Source organism: Erinaceus europaeus, chromosome 7 (assembly GCF_950295315.1).
Source record: "Erinaceus europaeus chromosome 7, mEriEur2.1, whole genome shotgun sequence".
NCBI lineage: Eukaryota > Metazoa > Chordata > Mammalia > Eulipotyphla > Erinaceidae > Erinaceus > Erinaceus europaeus.
In genome coordinates this window covers 6,992,439-7,019,055 of record NC_080168.1, presented here as the reverse complement: position 1 = coordinate 7,019,055, position 26,617 = coordinate 6,992,439, and the positions used below count along the sequence as shown (strand labels likewise).

Here is a 26,617-nt window from a genome sequence, read left to right as displayed (position 1 = left end):
AACTGTGTGTCATGTACCATACACTGTTCTAAATGACAGTCTCCACTGATAGTTGTTTCTTGTCATTTTGCTAATTGTCATCCTGACTGCTTGTTTTAGCAGCATATAGTAAAACGGGAACCGTAAAGAAAAGGTTAGCACGGCCCCTGCGATAATTGTCATCCTGGCAGATAAGAGGCAGTATGGCAGTTTGGTATCGGTTTGCATTTCTCTCATCATGTATTAGTGATGTTAAACATCTTTTCAGTACCTGTTGGACTCTGTGTGTCTTCTTAGGATAAATGTCTATTCAGATCCTCTGTTCTCTTGTTTTTGTTTAAATTTGAGCGCTGCTCAGCTCTGGCTTATGATAGTGCTGGGAATCGAAGCTGGGCACTTTGGTGCCTCAGGCATGGAAGTCATTTTGCATAAACCTTGTGCTAGCTCAGCAGACCCTCTGCCCATTTTCAACTGGATTGTTTGCATTTGAGTTCTGTGAGTTCTTTCTGTGCTTTGCTTATTTACTCCCATACTAGGCCATATATTTTGCTAGTATTTTCTTTTCATTGAGATTGTGCTGATAATTATTTTTTGATGTACAAAAGCTCCTTAGTTTTAGTTCCACGTGTTTATTTTCCATTTTGCTTCACATTTTAGAAAGATTTACCCCAGCTTGTCTGATCTCCTGTTGAGAAATCTTGAAAGCTTCAGATTTTATTTTGAATTTGACTGTTTCTCTTTTTGTTTTACATGTTTTGATACAAAATATAAATTAAGGGTTTCCTTCCTTTTAACTCTAGTTTAAGTTCTGCCATTTTAGCCCCATCTGACACTTTTTAAAATTTTTATTTTACTTTTTTTTTTATAAAATGGAAACGTTGACAAGACTGTAGGATAAGAGGGATATATTTCCACACAGTGCCCACAATGCCCAGAGCTCCACATCCAATCCCCTCCCTTGATAGCTTCCCTATTCTTTATTCTTCTGGGAGCATGGACCCAGGATCATTGTGGGTTGCGGAAGGTGGGAGGTCTGGCTTCTGCAATTGCTTCTCCATTGAACATGGGCATTGACAGGTGGATCCATACTCTCAGCCTGTCTTTCTTTTTCCCTATTGGGGCAGGGATCTGGGGAGGCAGGGCTCCAAACACATGGTCGGGACGTCTGCCCAAGGAAGTCAGGTTGGCATCATGGTATCTGGAACCTGGTGGCTGAAAAAGAGTTAAGATATAATGCAGAACAAATTGTTGACTAATCATGAACCTAAAGGCGTGAATATTGCAGATGAAGATTGGGGTCTCCATTTTGGAAAAAGCTAGTAGGGTCTGTTTTAGGTATATTCCAGAGAGCACCTGACTTTACTAGTTTTTGCCTTCACCTGACATCTGATATGCAGGTGGACTCAGGTGATTGGGGAGATGGTATCTAGAAAGCTGGATCAGGGAAGAGTAGCTCCCAAATATGGGGAAAGTATCTAGATATTGTTAACTGTAAACCCCACCGATTTGCTCAGGGGCCCATATTCAGCACAGGACCCTATGTGACCTCTGCATCCCTGTGGGTCTGAGCTCGCATTCTGTGGTCACGGCTATGAACATTCCAGACTGCACTGATTTCAGGACCCGTCTTCCTCAGATAGTCGGTAGAGCATGTTGTCCAACCTCTCTTCAGAGAGTGGGACATTCCCAACCATGGGTCCACATTGAGGGCAAAGTCCTATAGGGGCCCACAAAAGGGTCCATTATGTTGTTCCTGGTGGAGATGACCAATGACACAGTGGAGGGAGGGATCTGTTAGAGGTCTAGGCCCATCATGTCTGTGGGAACCCCAGGACTCCCTGACTAGGGCCCTAGGTGATTGGGTGGCCTGGTTGTTACTAAAGAGTCACCATTAAAGTCTGCCAGTCTCTTGCCTCTTTTCAGCTTTTGTGTCCATACTTTGACACGGCCAGCTTTAAGGTGATTGGGGGACATGAAAGGTGAGGAGGGAGGGTGTCTAGGTCTAAGTAGAAACTGTTTCATTAGCTACTTCAAGGTGTCTCTTTAATTCTTTCTACTTTCTTGCTTCATTTTTTGGAGGAAATGTACTCAGCCTATGGTCTGTGAAGCCTATAGTTTGTTTAGTGCAGTTGTTGATGTCTGTGGGTTTCAGTTTGCCAGCTGCTTTACTCTACTGTCTTGTATTCCTCATGGAATCCCCACCTCCTGGCCTTTCAGGAGTGTCAGCTGCGCCTTGTTGCCCCAACCCCCATCCTATTAGCGTCTAATCTTGCTATCCTAGCGGTTTCCTTAGAGATTCCGGTAGGGCCCCTTGACTTCTTGCTTACCTTACATTGGTAGGGTTGGTTTTGTTTGTTTTTACCACTTCCTGGATAGTGTAAGAATCTTAGAATAGTTTCACTTTAGGGTTTTTTTTTTCCCCCCTCCTGTTGGTTTTCAAACATTTGCACCTGGGGTGTTTGTTTTGTTTAATGGAGGTGCAAAACTGGTAATTTTGCCATCATTGTGTATGAAAACTGTGAAGGCCTGAATGATGATAAATTAACTTTCTTCAAAGGAAATTCAAGCTTCCTTAGTAGGCAGGCACACATGGACAGGTCTTCATGATCTAGTTGAAGACTTGACTTTTAGGCTTTGATTAGCTTTGCTTCTTTTTAATTTGCCTTTATTTTCAGGACATCGCTTTACTCACAGGCAGTAGCCCTTGTGGGGTCTCTGCTTAAAGCCCCTGTTATTAATCACTTTGCTCTCCATAGTACTGTGCCTTCAATTCCAGCTGTCCCCTTAACACTGCTAGTCTGCTAATAGTCTCTGTTCAGTGCTCTAGTCTCCCAGCTGCTCTGGATTTGGTTGTTGGGTCTCCCCCATGCTTAGGTAAGGAAGGTCAGGAAGCGTCTTGTGGGGAATGGTTAGCAGAATGTCTAGCTCATGGCATTTCTTTCCTCTTTAGACTTCAGCCTCATAAGTTCTGGTTACTTGATAGCCAGCCACCCTGTAACTTATCTTCTTGGTTTTTTACCTCCAGTCCACCACATACAGCAGATGACTTGTAACAAACGACCCAGGGGAGCCAGGGAAGGTGGATGTGGAGTTCCAGAATCTTAGATAACCTGTGTTGATGTTCGATGGTTAAATATATATACACAATGATGCTTGTGTTGATTAATTGCCATAAAATATACATAAAGCTATAGTCCTCATTTTCAAGTGTATGATTCGTTAATGTCACTTTCATTTAGCTTCTGTAAAATTGGCTAATAAAGATAATCTCATGTAAGTGCATTCAGAGAAATTGACCATTAGTGACTCAAGGTTAACCCATGTTGCAGTCTGTCAAAATTACTTTCTTTTTTAAAACTCGGTGGTACTTTTCTGTTGATTTTGACGTACCAGGTTTTGCCTATCATACTCATTTATCGGTGAACACTTAGCTAAGGTACTTCCATTCTGTCTGTTTTTGAATAATGGTTATGAACACGGGTATACAAGTATTTCTTTTAAGACCTGTTTTTGATTAATTGGAAGTATATGCTTAGATGTGGCACTGCTAGATCTTATGTTAGTTTGTATTTAAGTTTTAGAGGAGCTGTCACACTTTTTCCCTGGTGACCATTGGACATTCCCACCTACACTGTTCAGGAGCTTGTAAGAAAGGACTGAGGCATCATTGTGGAGCGTACTCAGTGCCAAAGGTCTGACTGGAACCTGGTGCACACAAGGCCTGCGGCAACTAGTGAGCCAGCCCCACGGCTGCTACACTCGTTGTTGAGGTGGTTATCTTGATAGATGGGAGGTGGTGGCTTTTTGCTTTTACCCTACTTTATTTATTTATTTTTTTGTCAGTGGCACTAATCTTATAAAAGCTCTTTGTTGGAGGCCAGAGGTTGAAGTATATGGAGTGGTATTTTAAAGTAGATGTTATTTACAGATGAAGAAATAGCCACAGTTGTTAACATCACACCTAGTAAATGGCAGACAGGACTGAAGCCACGTCTCTCTTAAACCCATACTCTTAACCAGTGGCTTTTATTGTTTCTTTTTAAAAAAATATTTATTCCCTTTTGTTACCTTTGTTGTTTTATTGTTGTTGTTGTTGTTGTTGGATAGGACAGAGAGAAATGGAGAGAGGAGGGGGAAGAAAGAGAGAGGGGGGGAGAAAGACATCTGCAGTCCTGCTTCACCTCTTGTGAAGCAACTCCCCTGCAGGTGAGGAGCTGGGGCTTAAACCAGGATCCTTGCCGGTCCTTGTCCTTTGCGCCACCTGCGCTTAACCCGCTGTGCTTAACCCGACTCCCTTTATTGTGTTTCTTAATGTGGGGTTTCATTTCAAAAAGACTAGTGTAACCTCACTGCTCAACGGTTTTGCCTGTGACTGTTCACAGGATTCTGACAGGGATTCAATTTAATGTTGGTCTTTTGTTCCCCTACCAGTAGATCATTAATTTTTGGAGTAGTCAACTGCACCTTTTGGTACAATATTTTGGTAGTCGGTGCAACTACTGCACAGCTTTAGAGAAACATAAATACAGTTTTAAAAAGTATTTATGAATGAGAGAGGAGGAAAAGAGACCAGAGTGTTGCTTTGGAAGGGATTGCACTCAAAGACTTCATCCATTGCAACACCTCCTGGACCACAAGTAGGTTTTGATTAAGTCAGTGATCCTATAACAGCTTTTAATAAGTAAGTGGGAATTATTTTCAATCGAATCTTTTTTTTTTTTTTTTTTTTTTTACAAATACATTGATTAAACACTTGCAAAGTTCTGACAGATTTGGGGCCCAGTTAATAGTGGTGGAGTTAACTTTTTTTTCAGGTCAGGTTTTTGATGCCATATTCTGTACTTTTTTTTATTCACTGTGTTAGTAATATTTTAAAATCCCAATATACTAATCCATCTGTACAGTTTATTCTGTCATATTTTACCTTAGTGTTATGGCTAGCACTAGCCATAACATAACTAGCACTGTGGAAAATAACTGAGACAGTACTTAATTTTTGTTTTTTTTCTCTAGTTAAGACATTTTTTCCTCTCCTACTACAGTCAAAACTTTTCGGGTTAATGTTCTCTATTTCTGTCTCCACTATGTTAAGCCTTCTTAGTTCATATGCACACCTTAAAAGCACTTCAGCTTATTACTTGCTAGAAGATTGCTCAGTGATAAAACTTGGGGAGGCAGGTTCAAGCATGTTCACAGAGACTGCAGCTTCTTGTTACAGAGTTAAGTCCAAACTTGTCCTCACAGACAGTAGATACTTGTTACGGAGGCGTTTGGTTTTTTTTTTTTCTCTCTTTTTTTTTCTCCTTTCCTTGATGAGTTTAACATTTCTATCATTCGTTTTCAGATGACACAAATATTGAATATTTGTGAAGATTTTTTTTAAACCCTGCCTTTGTCCTTTCGTATCTTTTAAAAAATTAAATGTAAACATAGTTCTAGATCTGCTTGCTGCATGGACAGGAAACTAAAAGAATTATTTAAGAGGTTGGTTAACACAGTCTTAACACAGTCTGCTTGATAAACCACCTCGAAAAGCTACTCATTGCGATTTTAATAGTATAGTCTTTGCCTGGATAAACGCCCACTTTCCATTATAAGTGGGATCAGCCAGGGAAGTGTGGGTGAGTGAATACTAATCACAGTGGTCCTGGGTTCTTTCATATTTTTAAAAGTACTGAACTCCTGGCATTTAAAGGGAGAGAGAGAGAGGAAGAGAGAGAAGGAGTGTATGTGTCTTAAACTGTAGAGGTGAGACAAAGATTCTTGTTTTTAGTAGGATTTTTTTTTTTCCCTTCAAAGTTAAATATAGCCCAGAGGTTAATTTTGGAATTTGCTGCTAAAATGTGTGGTTAGTTTTGCAAGGAAACATTGTATAAATGGATCCTAGGTCTGATTAATACTGAAAGGGTTTAGGTATCTTTCCTTGATATACCTTTGGTTACTGTGCCCATTACTTATTTTACCTAGCTTGCTTTCCTGGTCCGTTTCTTGCAGGCAAATTAAATAGCTAGAGTTGGAGTTTTGGGCTTTGTTGCCAGACATGAAGATTCATTCATTTTATTTCTGTTTGTTGTTAAAGCCATACCTGGAATTGTCTAGCAGTTGTAATTGTACTGATTTACCTTCCGTTAAGATTGATAATTTTAGGAGTCGGGCAGTAACGCAGTGGGTTAAGCGCACGTGACGCAAAGTGCAAGGACCTGCGTAAGGATCCCGGTTTGAGCCCCGGCTCCCCACCTGCAGGGGAGTCACTTCACAGGCGGTGAAGCAGGCCTGCAGGTGTCTGTCTTTCTCTCCCCCCTCTGTCTTCCCTTCCTCTCTCCATTCTCTGTCCTATCCAACGAAGACGACATCAAGAACAACAATAAAACAACAAGGGCAACAAAAGGGAATAAATAAATAAATCTAAAAACATTTAATAAAAAAGATTGATAATTTTATATAATACATAGATCTTGACAGCTAAAATTCTTGTGCATGTTGAGTTTGATTTGCCACACATTAGTTAACTAATTGTCTTGGCAGATTGAGGATCTTGGTGAAACCATCATTGGTTAAGGGGAAAAAGGCAAATCTCCCTGGTGGTGAGAGGAGGAAGTGTCTGTGGCCATGTAGGGCCAAGCACCTTCTAGACTGATGTCCGTCCTGTTTGCTTAGACTGCAGAAGCCCTGGGTCGTAAGACTTGGCCTATGGAGTCTGGCATGGAGATGGGCAGGTTGAGCTTTCTTTGTAGCAGAGATGATAGCAGAGAAAACTTCCTCTCTCTGCTGCTAGTTGCTGCTTTTTAAGTAGGTAGTGATTTTTTAATTTCATATCTTTTACAGTTGTTTTTGGCAGGGAGACTGGTTTTTACAAAAACTACTCATTCTAGAAATAGCAGTAAGTTAAATAGCATTGTGATGTGGATGTTGTGTTTCAGATGAAAGGCTTATCAGTTGGTTTATCAAGCTAACTTTTTAAATAGTTACTTATAAAAACAGCCTGACTTCTCCCCAGCTCGGCCAGCAGGGACAGTGGAGCTGGCCACATCATTGTTGCTAGTTCCTTCCACCCCAGGGCACTGACCTGCAAAAGTCTTGCTCACTGTAGTCTTAGGTGGCTTAGGAACAGCAGTTCTGAAGAGAACTATAAATGAAAATTTAAATGCATTATCTCTGTTGTGACGTCCCTTTAGGACGTTGAACATTTGACTCACATGCTAGACTTTCAGAACATTTTTATTTAAAAGAAACAAGTAAAAGCAAACAGCAGCACTTTAGCTTTGCTGAGCTATTCTCCATAAGCAAATGATTGATACTAGATTATACAAACTGGATTTGGGCCAAATCCCAAAATTAAAATATAAATTTTAATTTATTCTTTAACAGTTTTTCTTTCTTAGAATTTACAAAGAAACATTTTTCTTATGTCTGTGATTGGACATTTTTTTTTTCTGAGATTGTTTTAACTAAAGGTTAGTAGAGGTGGGATTTTCAACTGTATCTCTTTAAAAATTAAATACCTGGAAACATACAAGCTGAAAGCCCCACAGAGATTGACATGACCAGTCTGCATTGACATTGCATATCATGAAATCAGCCACTTGTTTTTAAACAGTGATTCCTGTTAAAACCTAATGTAAAAATGTAAAAAAAATTATTAATATATATCTTATAGATTACCTGTTTATTGTGAATGTGTGTTTTTCCATTTTTGCTTAATATATGCTACATGTGTCAGCACTTGGTTAATGCAAGTATGACCTGTATTTTTCTTGATAGTTAAGTAACCCTTTCAGCCAGCTATCTAATATAAAGATCATTTAATGTCACTAGTTTAAGTATTCACACAGTTCACTGGGTGTTTTCCTTTCTCTGTCTATTAGCTCTCTGGGACCTAATGAGATGCCGTAGCTGTTTTTCTTCATGTTTGCCATTCTATATACTTTGACAGTGTTGGGTTCAAAGACCAAAGTCAAGCTTTTATACACCATACATAGTTCCCCTGTCCTCAGCCGTCCTCCATGGAAGTGGGTGTTCTGTGTTTGACTCAGAACGCCCTGTGTCCTAGCATTATCAGACTCGCTGAACCGAAGCAGTGTTTCAGCTCATCCTCTTGCCCCCCCGCCCCCATAAAAGCATATGTCCACAGAGGAAGGTACTCACATACTTACAGCAACATTGTTCTTGGAAAAGAAAAACTAGAAAGAGCCCAGATAAATTAAATGTGGCATTTCATACAATGGCGTACTGTGGAGTGCTTCTTCTTCTAGCGTTTGCCTGTGGAGTGCTAAAAAGAAAGAAATAACAGATATGTTACAGCATAGTGAACCAGAGTAGCTTTATGGTTATTGAAAAAGTTAGATGCAGAAGGTGACATGATTCCAGTCATTTGAAATACTCAGAAAAGTGAAGTTACAGAAAGAGAAAGCAAAGGTGCTAGGAGTTCTGACGGACTACAAATAGACTCAGAGGATGTCGAGGGTAGGAATGAAAATACTCTAAATTGTGGCGCTGCTTACACAACTACAGGAACCCCATATTTATTGAAGTGCACTGTATAATGGCCAAATGGAGAACATTTAAGAATTCAGCTCTAACACTCTCATTCTCAAAACAGTGTGTATGTCTTTTGTTTTATAATTCTTAATAAATAATGCTATTTTCATCAAAAAGTATCAAATATGATGCAAGTCTAACATTTCTCTTAAGCTAAATGTATCTCAGGAGATACAGTGAATGCATGTGTGCTCTCAGTCTTTCTGTCAACATATGTATATATATTCCTTGCGAGAATTGCTGAACATCTCACAGATTTGTAGGACAACTGAGAGGTTTTGCTGGAACTATGAGGACTTGCTGTTTATTGATAGAGGGAAAGCCGTCTAACGGATAGAGTTCTTTTCCTGCTGTTCTGCGTTCAAGTGTAGCTATATCTTCTGCATTCCCCGTTGAATTTTGTGTTTCCTGAGAGTCAGCGTATGTCTTCACACCTGTTCTATGCCAGTTGCACTTGTTACTATTATGTGATTCACTATTGTAAAAATTAGTAAAATGATATGAATAGCAACTGTTTGTTCTTCTGTAAACTGAATTGAATGTTTTGGAAAGACTGGATAAGGCAAATTTCTTATAATTAGTTTGAATTAGATGTGGGTAATTTAAAAGTGTAAATAAATGTGAAAACCCTGAAGGATTTTACATCTGTGAATGTGCAGTTCATGCTCCCTATTAATATAACTAAATATCAGAAATGTTAATTTATAGTGTTTAAATATATATGTAAAAAGCTGTAGTCACTAGACTCATCTTCAAATAATGTCTCCACTTCAGTGGCTCTAGTTTTTTTGTTTGTCCACACAAAACCCAGTGTTTCTTAAATGCACCTTAGTGCTGAGCCACCCCTCCAGCCTAGCTTTTTCTGTTTTAGGAATCAGTATGAGAGGCTGGCAGGAGAGGAGGTTAGAGCTAAGCATGTTCCACTCTCTGTACTGGAGTGTCTGCTGCTTCACACAGTGCCAGAAATCCAGTGCAGAACCAGCCCTTGGTGGGTCAGCCAGGCATGCTACTGCTGAACTCTCGCGTCCCTCGCCCCCAACAGTTTCCTTCTAAAATAGTGGAGATGCAAGTCTGTCTGTTAAATAGTTCACATGTCGGGGAGTCGGGCTGTAGCGCAGCGGGTTAAGCGCAGGTGGCGCAAAGCACAAGGACCGGCATAAGGATCCCGGTTCGAACCCCGGCTCCCCACCTGCAGGGGAGTTGCTTCACAGGCGGGGAAGCAGGTCTGCAGGTGTCTATCTTTCTCTCCTCCTCTCTGTCTTCCCCTCTCTCCATTTCTCTCTGTCCTATCCAACAACAACAACAACAATAATAACTACAACAATAAAACAACAAGGGCAACAAAAGGGAATAAATAAAATAAATATTAAAAAAAAAAATAGTTCACATGTCTTACTGTCTTAATGAACCAAGTACTGGTTTTGATCACATTGGGTAAGAGCGATCCTATGTTTGGTACTATTCTGTGCCACAGAAATTTTATTTGAAGGTAGAAATATAAATTTACAAAGAATATAAGAATGATAATTTTTATAATAAAATGGATTCTTCCTTTTTTATCAGTTTTAAGTCTAATGTTTATGCTAGTTTCTGGTGCATGCATTTTGTTTTCTTCTGAAAGATAGGCCAGAATCAGGATGACCGTAGGCAGGGCTTGTGCTGAAGGTTAAAAGACTTAAAGGTTAATTTTAGTGCATATAAAAAAGTGAGAGCCATCAAAAAAGAGAAGTATTTGTGTCAGGGAAACGGGGAATTTAAGATCTTGAAGATGAAGGTGTAATGCCTGGAGAAGGAATTACTAAAAACTTAATCTCACCAAAAGTGAAAATGTGACCTTGTTCTAAAAACATATCTACCATTGTGTCAAATGAATGGAGGGTCTTAATAGAGTGCTTACTCGTGGGAGAAGTTAGTTAAGATTGGCTAAAAGGTTAGATCAGTACTGTTTTAGTTGCATTGATAATGTGCTCAAACTCATTTATTTTCACCTTGTGTTTTTTTGGTATCACTTGTGATGTAGTTTTTCTTCCAGAAGTTCAAAAACCACAGCTTGAAGTAGCAGATGCCTTTAGGGACCTAGTGAGAGCTGTGGGCTCTTTCTTCAGAGTAATTCTGTACAAGCATGCAATAACTAGTTTTAGAAGGTCCCTAGGTCCATCAAGTCCAAGAAGATTAAAAAGAAAGGGATTCTATTACTCCTTTTATCTCAGTGCATCTTGGCATAAATAGGAGTTGTCAGTGCACAATACAGAACTTTTTTAGCCAGTATTTCCAGGTTATGTGTGGGACCAGGAAGAATGTTGGTAAGCACTTGGAACTGTTAATAATCAGTGACAGTAATGGGAAGTGTTTTAATTATATAATAATGCTGCTCTGTTATCATTTATTGTTTACCAGTAAGCAGTTAACTTAAATCTTATGACTATTCCATTCAACTCTCATTTTTATTTCAAAGAATGTGATCTTCAAGAATAGTATTTACTTGGGCATTGAGGGACGTAGCTCAGTGACTAGAGTAAAAATTTGCTTTGTGAGGTCCTGAGATTACTCGCTGTCTGCCCCACTATCTATGCTGACGTGACTCACTGGTTCTCTTTCTTGCTATGTAAATCTAAGTGTGTGTGTGCGCGCGCGCGCGCGCGCGCACACACACACACACACACACACACACACACACACACACACACACACACACACACCACCTCCCCCCCATATGTCTGGGTATGGTATAACTCTTGAGAAAGGAAATTTTTTCTGCCTTGCCTTTTCTTTGTTTTGTGCTTTCTGCACAGTTGCCTTTTGCCTGACCCCTTCTCTTAGGTGACCCCTGTAGCCATTGTTTGTTTTGAGAGCAATTGTAAAGACTTAGTGATTTGACAGCTTTGTAAGTTTATTTTACTAGTTAATATAACCTACAAAAATTATTTCTGTATTTGCAATAATTTTGTCAATACTTATATGATTTTTTTTTAACTGCAGGACCGTGTATATGTACAACAAAATAATGTGGAGAATGTCTACAATTTGGGATTAATTATTTTTCGAGATCAAGTTGTACGTTATGGGTGTATTAGGGATCATCTACGACAAACGCTGTTGGACATGATTGCAAGAGAGCGGAAAGGAGAAGTTGTAGACCGGTATAACTGTCTTCTTACTCATTGCCTTGAGAACTAAATTCACTGTTACATTCTTAGTAAGATAAATGAAAACATGACTAATAGCACATTAGGGAAATCCTCAAAAATTAACTTCACAGTTAAAAAAAGGACCTATAAGTTTTTTTGTTTTTTTTTTTTTACATAAAAGCAGCACACATCTGCAAATTTTGAGAAGAGACTATCTTAAGTTTTAATCTAGTATAGTATTTAAAAAAAATCAGTTTGTTTTTCCTTTGCATATTTTTGATGTATTTATACTGTCATTTTTCCATTTTGTTGTATAACGTTACCCCCTTTTTGTCTTTTTTTTTTTTTTTTTCTTTTCCTTCGGGATTATTAACTGGGGTTTGGTGCCAGCACTGTGAATCTACTGCTCCTGGAGGCCATTTTTTCCATTGGATAGGACAGAGAGAAATTGAGGGGGTCGGGAGATAGAGAGAGAGGCAGAGAGATACCTGCAGACCTACTCAACCACTTGTGAAGCAACCCCCCTGCAGGTGGGGAGCTGTCAGCTGGCACCTGGATAGGTACTTGCAGTTGTACTGTGTGCCTGGTATGCCACCACTCGTGTGGTGCCCCCCCCTTATTTATTTATTTCCCCCAAGATTTTAAAAATACTTTTGACTAGCTTACATTCCTAACATATTTGGAGAAGGTTGTTCTGCAGAGTGTAAAATGGCTGAGAAGTACTGTGCGCCTTCTCTTAGTTGATGTTCTTTCCGTCATTTCTGTGATTTGCACCTAATTGTGCAGGGCTTTGCTTTTCTGTCTTCAAACAACTATACAACGAGATCTTGTAAACTTCTTTTTATATTCGGTCTAGTGCTTGATTAGAAATTTCACAAGCCATTTGAAACCAGCAAATCTGTAGTACCTCGTGTGCTGTACCCCACTGTCCCCGTTTCATAGCGCTCTCCCTTCCCATCTCCTTTTTCTCCTCTCTGACTGAAATACAGACTGACTAGACACCCTAAGTATATTTTGTGAAAAAATAACTTTTAAGTTACAATAGGTTTAGAACAACTTGAGTAGAGCAACTTGACTGCTGGTGAAGCTGTAGAGATGTACTTTCCAATTAAAGCCATTCTGAATCCATATGTATTGTTATAAATGAGTTGCTAAGAGAGATGGCCAGTTTGATTTTTAAAAAAAGTTTTGAAAGTTACTTTCACTATTTCTGTTGCATTTTTTTTTACATGAATGTTTAAGTTGGTTCTCAAGTGAGTTTAACCTCTTTTGACAGAGGCGCAATAAGAAACGCTTGCCAGATGCTAATGATTTTAGGTCTTGAAGGACGATCAGTCTATGAAGAAGATTTTGAAGCTCCTTTTTTGGAAATGTCTGCAGAATTTTTTCAGGTAATCAATGAAGATATAAATAAATGTTGTCTTGAGATGATCTTAGAGTTGTTGGATATTGTTACTGATTTGAACATTTGGCGTTTTTCACTAAGACTGGGAAAGAGGGTGCAAAAAATACCCACCAGGATCTCCACTATGAAGGAGCCCATTGAAAACAAATTGAAGAATTTGGAATCAGACACCTCATCTTTTTTGTTTTAAAACATAGCAGTTTAGAAACACCCACGACATTTTAATGTTTGTGTCAAAATTATTTAAATATCAAATTTACAGGCTGTGCATCACCAATGATGTCTCACTGTTCAGTCTCTGATAATACCAGTTCTTAACAAGAGAAATATATGACCCATGGGGCTTAGCTGTCCTAAAGGCCGTGACTACGAACTCTTAGTAGGTACACTGGTAGCTTAGTAAGTTCCTCAGACAAACTAAACTGCTAAAAATGAAGCTAAACTAGTACAAATTTATAATTAAATATAATAACACTACCACAACAAATGTAAAACAATGTTTAATATTTATTTATAACCCAGCACCCTGCCAGAAAGCTTCAGTTATATGTTTTGTAGTATGATCATTTAGTTGGGTACTAACCTAAGATTTTACCTCCAGAAACAAAGTTAAGGGGAAAAAAATAAATACAGAATATAATTCTTCCTGACTTACTAGGTTATTCATAGGAGTGATTGGATGGACATGAAAATGGAATTTTGGGTTGGTGGAATAGGTCACCGGAGAGCCTGCTGCTTTGCCAGGTGTGCGGCCAGGTTTGAGCCTGGCCCCACCGCACTGAGTCAGCTTCAGTGCTTTGGTCACCCACTCTTTCTGCCTCACAGTCTCTGGCAGAAAGAGAGATGGGAGAGAATCAGAGAGAAAGTTGAATTTGGGCGTCAAATATGCTTAAACAATAGGACTTGTTGCTTTTTTTTTTTTTTAGTTTTGCTTTATTATTATTTTTTTATTAGTTTACACCCTCCAGAAAGATCTTTATGGCCTGTACTTGTGACCCTGGACTGTGCTATGAACTATTATGAACTATTAATTTAAAAAGTAGGAAATAAATAGTCTTTATTTTCTAATAATACAGCATCTAAATATTTAATCATTCAGATAGTATTTTTGAACTTCAGTTTATTCCCTCAGTACAGGGAAATTGCTAATAAAAGATTGCCAAGATTAAAAAATATGATGTATTAATTGCATTTATTTATATATAGAACATGTTTTTAAATCTGGATTTTCAACAAAATTTGTGGTATGCTAATGTATGTTTATTAGAAACTTGATTATTTTCAAGAATTAAAACTATTTTTTGTTTAAAAAGTAAGAAATGTTATTGTTTTGTACATAACATGTCTATTGTGTAATTCCTATATATATTCATTAATCCTCTGAGATAGGTTAAGTCAGTTGAAAGAACCTTTGTAATTTAGTTGAACTTCTTTAAGACTGGTATGAGTAGACAAAATAAGTTTGGTTTCTGATAAACACTATAGAAGTCTATTTAGCAGCATAAGCACATTCTTTTCTTAAAACATGCTTCTTAATTGCAGATGGAAAGCCAGAAATTCTTAGCAGAAAACAGTGCTTCCGTATATATAAAGAAAGTAGAAGCTAGAATTAATGAAGAAATAGAGCGGGTGATGCACTGCCTTGACAAATCAACTGAAGAGCCAATTGTAAAGGTGGTTGAGAGGGAACTCATTTCCAAGCACATGAAAACTATAGTAGAAATGGAAAATTCTGGGCTAGTACATATGTTGAAAAATGGAAAGACAGAAGGTGAGTGTTAGCCATGAAAAGTACTAGAATCCTTACAACTTTACCAGAGTCTCAGTCATTTGTTTTGTTTTCTTAATTTCCTGTAATACATATTATGAATGACAACTTACAAAAGTTGTATATGTGATTATTCTTGTGACTTTGATTAGATTTAACAGAATAACCTGATGCTTGCTAGTGAGTATTTTTAGACATTTCTAGTGGGTCAAGTCTCTTTCCCCCTTGGCATCTTAAATCTTATTTGTACTTTTTTGGCCATGATTAGTCTAATATTACTCGTGAGGTGAATTACTTTACTGTTTCTGTATGCTAGAGAACTCTCCATTCTCCCATACTCTCACTGTAGCTCTTGCGATTCTTTTATTTTGAAGTTCCATTTTTAAACCCTTTGTAGACTTTCCATTGGGACTTAGTTGTATTAACGGTACCAGAAATTCAAGAGATGTCTTCGATGCTGACATATTTAGTTCAGCCAACATATTGGTTTGGAGAACTTAGAAATGACTAAAAAGGACAGTGAACTGCATTAAAGTAAAAGTAAACATCCTCAAGATCACTTTAGCATTTACTCTTCAGGGCTTTTATCTTTTACTTAAATATGATATTTTGTGTCACTTAACCCAAGAGGAAATTTGAAGTATAATAATACCAGTTATTGTTTTCTTACTCTTGGTTTTTGCTTTGTTTGCCACTGGGGTTGTTGCTGAGGCTCAGTGCCTGCATGATGACTGCACTGCTCCTAGTAGCTGTTTTTCCCTTCCCTCTCTCCCTCCTTCCTTAAAAAAAAAAAAAAAAGATACACACACACACACACACACACACACACACACACACACATATATATATATAGAGAGAGAGATATGGATAGAAACAGAAATTGAAAGAGACACTAGCATGACTTTGTCACTTAGAAAGTTTCCCCTCTGCAAATGAGGACCAGAGGCTGGAAGCTGAGTCCGTGCACATCGTAGTACATGCTCTGTAGTGAGTACCACCACCCAGCCCTTCACTCTTACTTGCAGAAACTTTGCTTTAAAACTTTTAAATATATCCAGCACTGTTACGGCATTAATAAGTAAACATAGCATGAACTGGGGAGATAGCATGATGGTTAGACCACAAGGCTTTCATGCCTGAGGCTCTGAGGTCCTAGGATCAGTCTCCAGCACAAGCATTAGTCACAGCTGAGCAATGCTCTGCTTCTTTCTCCTCCTCTCCGCTCCTCCCCCCACCTCCCCCTCTCCCTCTCTTTCTCCTCCTCTCCTTCTCCCCCGCTTCATCTCTGTCTCTCAGATAAGTAAATCAACAAAGAAAAAGAGTTAAAAAAAGATGACACCCTGCATTTCTCCTTCTTAGATCAAGTCTTAGCAACAGTTTAACCAGTCCTTGTAAAAGAAACAAATGCCCAGGTCCTGTTGGGTTATTTATTTCACCCCCTCCCTCGATGTGGCACTGGGGAGCAGGTTCAGGATCTTGTGTTTGTGTGATACCGCTGAAGGGTCTCTGGGACCTGGTTGTTGCTTTTTTTTAGAGAGACAGTGTGTGTGTGTGCAAGAGAGTCTACGTGCAGTAGTGCTTCACCGGGTGTGGGGCATCCTCAGCCCTTCCGTGGTGCTCCCATGTGTAGGCAGGGCCTGTACCCAGGGCTTCATGCTTTGTAAGCACACACTGTAGTAGATGTGATGTCACATGGAACGTTAAAGTGTTTGCTTTAAGTGATTAAAGAGGTGGGTGTAAAAGAAGGGAAAAGAAGAATGGTTCTAAAATAAATGTTCTGTGTCTCCTCTGTTGAAGTCAGGAAGTAGTAGGTCAGATTTTGTAATTCAGTTCCACAGGTAGATACTTTGTGAGAGCATGTAAGTAATAAATAGAAGCTATAGCAGGTCACTGTTCTCGTTGTAAAATGTCACATTGTGGTGGGTATGCCCTGCTGTTGAAGCACTATGTTGGGAGCAATTCAGAGGCATACATACATAGCATGACCACTCCTGGGAGCCAGGCGTTTCATGTTCCTTCCACCTGTACTGTTCCTAAATTGCTCTTTCGTCTGTTAATGGGTTTTAACATGGAAAATTTGGTGAGAATATATGCTAAATGCAAAAAGGAATTTAAAAAAATATTTTATTTTATTTTTATTTATAAAAAGGAAACACTGACAAAACCATAGGATAAGAGGGGCACAACTCCACACAGTTCCCACCACCAGAACTCCATATCCCATCCCCTCCCCTCCCCTGATAGCTTTCCTATTCTTTAACCATTTATTTTATTTTATTTTTGAGAGAGGTGCAGAGGGAGAGAGAGAGACAGAAACACCAGACCACTGCTCAGCTCTGGCTTATGGTGGTACGGGGGTTGAACCTGGAACTTTGGAGCTTAGGCATGAGAGCCTGTTTGCATAACCATTATGCTATCTCCCCCACCCCCAAAATGAATTTTTTTATTGCTTTGGACATACATTATTAATACTTAGGTTCTTTAAAAATATATTTCATTTGAATTTGAATTTCTCTGTTCTATCAGAGAAAATAGAAAAAGAAAAGAAAGGACAAAATGGCCACTGAGAATAGTGGGAATAGTGCTGGCACTGACCCACAGCAGTGACCCTGGTGGCAAAAAACAAAACAAAACAAACAAAAAACCCAGAAACTATTAGTAGCATCAGCAGACTTAGACTGGGATTATATGAGGCAAATTAGATAGGAACCCAAAATTACAATTTTCGTGCTCTAGGATTTCATTCCTATTTTTACAGCATCTCATCTGAAAGCTGTGTCTTAGGAACTGAAATGCTAACCATAACACTGTCTTCCTTTGTTGTTTCCATGTCGCTAGTGAATAGTATAGTAAAGGAGTAAGCTTTTAAGTGTCACCACTCAGAAGAGCTATCCCATTTTCTCTTAATTTTTAACGTAGTCTATGCATGTGTTCTTTCTGATTACAGACCTTGCCTGCATGTACAAGTTATTTAGTCGTGTGCCAAATGGTTTAAAAACGATGTGTGAGTGTATGAGTTCCTACTTGAGGGAACAAGGTAAAGCCCTTGTTTCTGAGGAGGGAGAAGGGAAGAATCCTGTTGACTATATCCAGGTAAGCAAATTCAGAGTCTCTTTAATTTTATGATTAGAGTAGTTTTAACAAATGCTAAAATTTTCAGTTTTATGGACATGCATAGTTGACATTTTTATGTAACTGTCCCCAATGTAAATTAATGTGTGAATGATTATAAATATTTTAGAATTTTTCAAAGTATGCATACTCATTAAACTCAGCCACTTTCCGTATATGAATCTGTCCAGTGAAGATCTTGTTTAAAAAAATGTTAAGGAAGTATTCTGCTACTGCATTATTAAAACTAATATTATTGGGTTAACCTATTCAGTGAAGCCAGGAGAGTGGGGAGCTGGAGGGGAAAAGTTCTTCGGTTCAAATACAAAAGAACACAGAAATCAAAGAGGCATTTCTCTCATCTCTGGAATATTTAATGCACAGTTAGATGCAGGCTTGAAAATACTAATACAGAGACAACATGGATGTAAGTCTATTGTTTTCAGAAAATGTGTAGTATATCCTAAACTTCTTTGTCTTCATTTGGAAGGGCTTATTGGATCTGAAGAGTAGGTTTGATCGCTTCCTCCAGGAGTCGTTTAATAATGACAGACTCTTCAAACAAACTATTGCGGGTGATTTTGAGTATTTTCTCAACCTCAACTCCAGGTCCCCTGAATACCTCTCATTATTTATTGATGATAAGCTGAAAAAGGGAGTTAAAGGGGTAAGTGTAAATGTATTTGAAAATGTAAAAATAAGTATGTCCCTTGGCTTAAATATATACTGTGGTCTTTGGAAAGGAGTAGGGTGTTTGAAATGAAGAGAAAATGCTGTGGCATTTCACTTACTGTGCAATTTGCATAAAAACAGTTGTTAAATAGTCGTAAAATTGTGAGGATTGCGTATTCTGTGTAGATAATAAGAACTGGAAAACAGATCTGTAGCACAGAACACTGCTGCTTTTCTGGCTTTGGGGGTTATGTTGACAATATCAAGAATTCATCTGCTTCAAACCTGTATTGTGTATCTGGGATCTTGCAGGCAAACTCAAGCACAGAAAATCAAATTAAGCATATTGCAAGCATACTTAAATTGGTCTTTTTTTTTTTTTTACTTCATCTTGGAATTTGAGTCAAAAGGAAAAAGCAAATGACAACGATTTTTATAAACAGCTTTAATAAAGAAGGAAGTAGAAGGAAAATCACCCAAGACCAAGTAGAAAATATGTATGTTTGCTTTTCTATGTTTTTAAAATGGAAGTTTGATAGAACCTGCCACAGTACATCTTGCCCTCATTTAAATAATAAAGCCCGGGGGCTTCGAAGTTCTCTGAACTAGAGTAGTAGATCATTGTCCTTACAGTTGCATACTTTGAATTTTGAGTGAGTTATATGAAAGTACCTGCCTGTGTAAGAGTCTGCCTAAATATATAGATGCTAGTTTGTGATTAAAATTATTTATTTGCTTATTAATTTATTTACTTATTTTAAACCAGAGCACTGCTGAGCTCTGGTTGATAGTGGTGTGGGAGATTGAACTTGGAGTTTCAGGTGTGAGAGTCTGTTTGCATGGCTATATTAACTGTTAATCTGTTCTTACTCACTGTTTCATTCACCCATGCTCACTTCCTGCCTCTATTTCAGTGCTAGCTCCCCTAGGGAATGGAATACCAGGCAGGGATGTGGGGTTGCTCTGCTTCATGAAGTAGGTGGTACTCTTTCCAGGTAGATGCCATCTGACATACTTCAACCAGATATTTATGCCGCGGGCCATACTGTTTTGAAATGATAGATGAACTCTGGAACTATTTTAGTAATGTGTAGTTTAAGATCGTATAATGGTTAAATAGTCTTAATTAATTTTACAGCTAACAGAACAAGAAGTAGAAACAATATTGGATAAGGCAATGGTCCTTTTTAGGTTTATGCAAGAGAAAGACGTATTTGAACGTTACTACAAACAACATTTGGCCAGGAGACTTCTCACAAACAAAAGTGTTTCTGATGACTCTGAAAAAAACATGATATCTAAGTTAAAGGTAAGGTGCAATTAAGATACCATGGGTATCAACTAATACCACGTGATTAATGACCAGTGTGGGATAAGAAGCCATTTAATTGATTTAAAATACTCAGCTCTATAAAGTATTTATATATATATATATAAGCTATATTTTGTTGTGAGAAGTACATTCAAATTCGGGAATGCAGGTTTCCTGGGATTTCTTTCTTTTTTTCTTAATTAATGATTTAACATTATTTTATAAATTACAAGATTTCAGATGTATAATTCCCACAGCCATGTGTGATGTGTTTATCACTCTACCCTACACCAAAATTGTGTGCTTTACCCCAACCATTCTCATTTTCACAGTTTTAAGAGACAGTTTGCTCACCATTTGTTTATGCAAGTTTGTCTTAACTATCTATATTCAGTATATAAGTGAAACTGTCTGGTAGTTGTCCTTCACCTCTCTACTTGCTTCACTTTGCATAATCACTTCTAGAGCCATCCATTTTGTTCCAGACAACACAGTCTCATCTTTTCTTGGTTGCAGAGTAGTGTTATATTGAATATATGTCTGATAACTTTTTTATTTAGACATTCAAGTTTCCAAATTTTGGCTGTAAAAAATGTACATCTCTGAAGGTAGGGGTGCATATACCCTCTCGAATTTGAGCTTTCATACTTTTGGATATATACTTAGAAGGGATATTGCTGGGTTATAAGTTAGTTCCGTTTTGACTTAAGGATGTTCCATACTATTTCATAGGGGCAGCACCAGTTTGCATTCTTCTTTCTTTTCTTTTCCTTTTCCTCCAGGGTTATTGCTTGGCTCGATGCCTGCACCGTGAATCCACCGCTCCTGGAGGCCATTTTTTCCCCCTTTTGTTGTTGCCCTTGTTGTAGCCTCATTGTGGTTATTATTATTGCCATTGTTGATGTTGTTCGTTGTTGGATAGGACAGAGAGAAATGGAGAGAGGAGGGGAAGACGGGGAGAGAAAGACAGACACCTGCAGACCTGCTTCACCGCCTGTGAAGCAACTCACCTGCAGGTGGGGAGCTGGGGGCTCGAACCAGGATCCTTACGCTGTCCTTGCGCTTTGCGCCATGTGCGCTTAACCCGCTGCGCCACTGCCCGACACCCCCCCCCCCCCCCCGTTTACATTCTTAAAACAGCGTCACCAGAGTTCCTTTTCTGTGCATCCTCTCCAGTCCTTGTCGTTTCCTGTCTGGTTGGTATATGCCACTGTCACAGGTGTGAGGTGGAATCTCAGTGTGGTTTTCAAATTGCTTTTCTGTAATGGTAACTGAAGTATAATCTTCAATGCATCTGTATGTCCCCTTTTGAAAATGTTTATTGAGATTTCTTTCCTTTAAAAATTTTTTTTTTTTTTTTATTGCCACAAGGTTTATCACTGGGGCTCAGTGTCAGCACTGCAAAACCACTGCTCTTGATGGCCATTTCTTACCTTTTCCCCTCCCTCCCTGCCTAGTCCTTTCTTTGTTTTATTTGATAGGACAGAGAAAAATTGAGAGGGGAGATGGGGAGAGAGAAAGATACCTGCAGAGCTGCTTCACTGTTCGTAAAGGCAGCCCCTTGTAAATGGGGAGCCAGGGCTCAAACCATGTCTTTGTGCTTCATAATGTGTGCCACCACCTGGCTCCTAGTCAGGTCTTTTTACTTTTTTTTTTTTTGGTGGATCTCTTTGCTGAATTTTGTTTGGTTAGTTGGTTTTGTTTTTTCTTTCTTTCTTCCAACCAGAGTACCACTCCTCTCTGCCTGTTGGTAGTGCAAGGAATTGAACCTAGGACTTCTCACTCTCAAGTCTTGAGGGCTATCACTTCGCTGACTCAACAGCTTACTCAGTTTTTCAATACATTCATGAGAACCTGCAGAGAAATTAGTCCAAGAGGAAGAAATGGAACATTATCTCGTAGTTGAGCTGTACAAAGTTTAGTCCATAGACTATCTTGTTTGCATCACCTATGTTTCATGTTGAAAATACAGAATTTTGGGGACTACTTCCGATAAGATGTATTAGAATCTGAGTCTGGAAAAATCTGTCTTTTAAAATTTGTGGCCTCTCAGACATACTAAAAGTCACTAAGCAATTAGAAAAGATAACAGTAATGTGAAGGAGTTAATTTCTTTGTACATTTTCTCAGGAAAATCCACCATTTATTTGTATCCATGTACTTTTCTCTTTTACAGACTGAATGTGGATGTCAATTCACATCAAAACTGGAAGGGATGTTTAGGGATATGAGCATCTCAAACACAACTATGGATGAATTCAGGCAACATCTACAGGCAACTGGGGTGAGTGTCCACATGAATTTCTAACTATCATTGTCTATGCAAAGTCTTTCATCGTGTTTTTTCCACATAACAAATTGCTGAACTACTGGTGTTATTTCTTTAAATGAGAATAGTGACAACTTGTATGAAAAGAATACTTGGCTATGGCAAACTTTATAAGCTTAAAAAAAATTTTTTTTTTATTAGTGACTTACTAGATTATATGTCAGTAGAGTTATTATAGTTCTAAACCGTACTCACCAACAAAGTTCTATGCCTCTTGCCCTCAGTGGCAACCACCATAGCCAGACCTAATGAGTTTTCATTTTAATGCTTTTTGCTCATGAGTTGCACTTTCTTAGGAATAGTTACCTGGAGGCCCAGGCACTGGCGCCCTCCACACATTACCATGTGCAAGGACCCACGTTTGAACCACTGCTTCCCACTTGCTGGGGGAAAGCTTCACGAAGGTGAAGTCAGTCTACAGGTGTCTTTCTCTGTTTCCCCCTCCTCTCTCTCTCTCTGTGTCCTATCCAGTAAAATAGATAGGGAGAAAAGTTACCTGACCTGCCTATACCTCAAGTGTTCTCACTTTTTTAAAAAATATATTTTATTTTATAGGACAGAGAGATGTTGAGATGAGGAGATGGTGGATGGATGGATGGATGGATGGATGGATGGGGCACAGACCTGCAGCACTGCTTCACCACTCATGAAGCTTCCTCCTGCAGGAAGGGACTGGGACTTGAACCTAGGTCCTTGTACTCTATATATGCTCAACCAGGCACCAGCACCTGGCCTTCATTTTCTCCTCCTAACCCTCCCTCCCTTTCTTTCTTTTTTGCTTCTTCCCCACCAGAAATCTTTTTTCTATGAGATTAGCTTAAATGGGCTTTGAAATTGAGAGTACAGGGGCAGAACTGACTGTAAAGACACACTGGTGTCTTACATCTTCAGTTGTGACTCTGAAAATGTGTGAGCTGCATCTTGTAAGGCTCTCTAGTTCGGGGGGTTTGGGTGAAGATTTCATAAAGTTGAGAATTGGCGTTCCTTTTAGACTATTTTTTTCATTGTTCTCTTAACCTTAAGAATAATGAATTCCATGGTTTTTCTTTAAATATTTTCTCTCCCAAGTGATCAGATACCACTGTGTAACTAAGACATATCACAAACAAAACGAGGTGTTTCCGGACCAGCAAGAGAGCTGACCTCATAGGGTGCATGCTTGCTAGTGCCTGACCTGGCTTTGAGCCTGGCCCCCACCACACAGGAGGAAGCTCCCTGTGCTGGGGTTTCTGTCTCTATCTGAAAAAAGCTACTCGAGTTGTGAAGCCCTACAACAATAAAGCCTTTCCTTTGATTTTCAGATATGCTGCCATTGTTTTTAAGGTCCCACAGTCTGATCATAGCTGTGAGAAAATACCTAAATTGGTCTAAATAAACACTTATGTGTGTTGTTAAGACATTGTAATTCAACAGGACTTATTTATCTCCCTTGTAAATATTATTTTTGTCTCATTTTTATAGTGTAGAAAGTCTGAGAGCAGAAATGATAAATCTCTGGTAAATAGAAATTTAAACAGGCAGGAACTGAATAATGTGATTTTTTTTTTTTCCTTTTAAATTGTTGAGGAATGTATACTTCTAATATATTGATACAATTTTGTTTTTTTTATAAATATTTTTTAAATTTTTATTATTGGATAGAGACAGAAATTTAAAGGGGAGAGATAGAGAAGAGAGACAGAGACACCTGCATCGTGCTCTACCACTTGTGAAGCTTCCCCCTGCAGATGGGGACTAGGGGCTTGAACCTGGGTCCTTCTTGCACATTGTAATGTGTACACTTAACCAGGTAGGTAGGTGTGCCACCGCCTGGCCCCTGATAAAATTAAATTTTCACGTGGAACCTTCTCCCTCCCTGTCCACTATTCTTAGACCTGGTGAGAGCTGTAAATAGATAACCTGGTCTGAATTAAAAATATGGTTGGAACCTGGATGGGTTTGACACTCTTAACTGTTTTTAATTTGAGTTTTAATTTTAACTGTGTTTTTCTCTCCCTCTGTCTCTTTTTCTTACCTGAAAGAGTTGCCTAGAGCAGTGAAGCTCTGGTGATAACTGAAAGAAAACGTGGACAGGGACAAAAAGCCACCTTGCTAGCATGTTTCTGTTCACGCACATCAGCTGATTCTGTCATGTCCTGACAGACTTTTCTGGAACCTCCACCTCTTTGTATCTGCCTCTGTCATATACTGTCTTTAAATATAAACTGAATCTCTTCAAAATACTACCAAGGTAGCTCGGGAGATATCATTAATTGGAATAATAGTTCTTTGAGACTCTCCTTACCTCCCCCTCAACTTAATAAATAAATGCTGTTAGTATTGTTTTAGTCACTGTAGGTGACTACAGATATGGAATCCCCTGCCATGAAGGAGCTTATATTCCAGTCTAAGAGGCAGGTGATAAAACACTATTATTACCTTTGTTGGTGACAACAAAATAAAGAGACAGAAGAGATGGGTAGTCAGGGAAGGCTTCTTTTAAAGGAAGACTTGAGGATGGCTCCAGTCTTTATGATATGTCTTGTCAGCCATCGAACTAAGAACTGTGATAATTCTTAATACCATTTCTTTTTTTTTTTTTTTTTAAGCACTGGACTCTTTTTTTTTTTTTTAATTTTATTTATTTATTCCCTTTTGTTGCCCTTGTTGTTTTATTGTTGTAGTTATTATTGATGTCGTTGTTGTTGGATAGGACAGAGAGAAATGGAGAGAGGAGGGAAGACAGAGAGGGGGAGAGAAAGACAGACACCTGCAGACCTGCTTCACCGCCTGTGAAGGGACCTGCCTGCAGGTGGGGAGCCGGGGGTTCGAACCGGGATCCTGACGCCAGTAATACCATTTCTAAAAAGAAAGGGTAGCAAATCCTCGCTAATCTAGATGAACCCTCTCTTCCATTTTTGCACAGGTCTCTTTAGGTGGTGTTGACCTCACAGTCCGGGTGCTCACGACAGGTTATTGGCCCACTCAGTCAGCCACACCAAAGTGCAACATCCCACCAGCACCAAGACACGCTTTTGAGATCTTTAGAAGGTAAACCTATATCAGATTTTGTATTTCTATAGGGTTGTCAGAAAAGTCATGACTTGTTTTTTTCAGTGCAAAAATGCATCATTACTTTTTCAACAACTTAGTAGTATAAGAAACTGTTCAAAGTGCAGGTAAATTTGAGTCTTATTCATGTCCCCGATTGAGAATGAATATTACTTTACTTTCTACCTCATGTTCAATGTGTAAGGATGTTACATAAACTCTTTTCAGAGGAGTAATTTTTAATGTCCTTTAACTTTAATGCTTAGAAGTATATTTTGTATTGTTAAAGTTGCTACTAACGTTAGAATAAGTTGATGAGTGGGAAAGGTAGTCTTTGAACAGTGGTAACTGAACAGCACACCAAGAGGAAAATGTGCACATAAGAATCACTTAGTATGCAGTTTTCCTCATTTACAGTCTAGCTAAGGTACCTGTCTTCTTAACCCTTTGTCGTCCCCCCCCTTTCCCTTTCTCCTCTGTAAAAACATGAGAACTAAACTTGACTCCTATGATTTACTGTAGCTTTCAAAGTTTCCCTCACATGTATTTTTGTTATGGATTGTAATCCTGTAGTTTACAGCTTTAAATATTTAAGTTGTATGACTGCTAAAATCTGGTTTGATTTGCTGAAGGTTTTACTTAGCCAAACACAGTGGTCGACAGCTCACACTCCAACATCATATGGGCTCTGCGGATCTCAATGCCACCTTTTATGGACCAGTTAAAAAGGTAAATATCGATAGCTTGGGCATAGTGATATTAACTAGCTAAAATTTGACTGTGGGATTGATTTTGAGTTTTGTTGACCTGGGTAAATCATTTCATACCTGCTTCAAATATTTAAATTGTGAGGAAGCATTATACTTCTTTTTCCTCATACTTTAATACCTTTCTTTGTCAATTTGAAGACTACTGGTAGCCTTGTTTAGAGGGGAATATAAGATAATTACAGATTTTCTTTAAGATCAGATTTTAGACAATATTACACAAAATAATGAAATGTCAGTGAATCTGAGGGTATGAAAAGCTGTGAATTCCTTTTCAAACTTACCAGTTTCCTAGAATTCTTATTTCCAGTAAATAAAATTAAAAAATTAGTACTTGATTTATAAAATGTATAAACTATTACTAGCAGATTATTATAACTTTAAAAACAGTAATATGACTAATGAAAATGACCTTGATTTTTTAATGACCTTCATTTTTCTTTTTCTCAAGTCATTTCTTATTTTTCCTTTTGTTGCCCTTGTTGCTTTTTTTTCCCCCATTGTTGTTGTAGTTATTGTTGTTGTTATAGATGTCGTCGTTGTTAGATAGGACAGAGAGAAATGGAGAGAGGAGGGGA

General features: G+C 38.6%; 1 protein-coding gene across 1 annotated transcript in view; it reads left to right on the top strand.

The window, feature by feature from the left end:
- CUL3 (cullin 3) overlaps window positions 1–26,617 on the top strand; it is a 96,302-nt gene that overhangs the window by 49,737 nt on the left and 19,948 nt on the right. Inside the window, exons 4-12 of the mRNA XM_060193681.1 lie at window positions 11,497–11,657; window positions 12,922–13,036; window positions 14,593–14,821; window positions 17,766–17,911; window positions 18,420–18,596; window positions 19,740–19,910; window positions 22,090–22,197; window positions 25,148–25,272; window positions 25,905–26,001. Coding sequence (XP_060049664.1) covers window positions 11,497–11,657; window positions 12,922–13,036; window positions 14,593–14,821; window positions 17,766–17,911; window positions 18,420–18,596; window positions 19,740–19,910; window positions 22,090–22,197; window positions 25,148–25,272; window positions 25,905–26,001 — 1,329 coding nt within the window. The remainder of the gene's footprint in view (window positions 1–11,496; window positions 11,658–12,921; window positions 13,037–14,592; window positions 14,822–17,765; window positions 17,912–18,419; window positions 18,597–19,739; window positions 19,911–22,089; window positions 22,198–25,147; window positions 25,273–25,904; window positions 26,002–26,617) is intronic.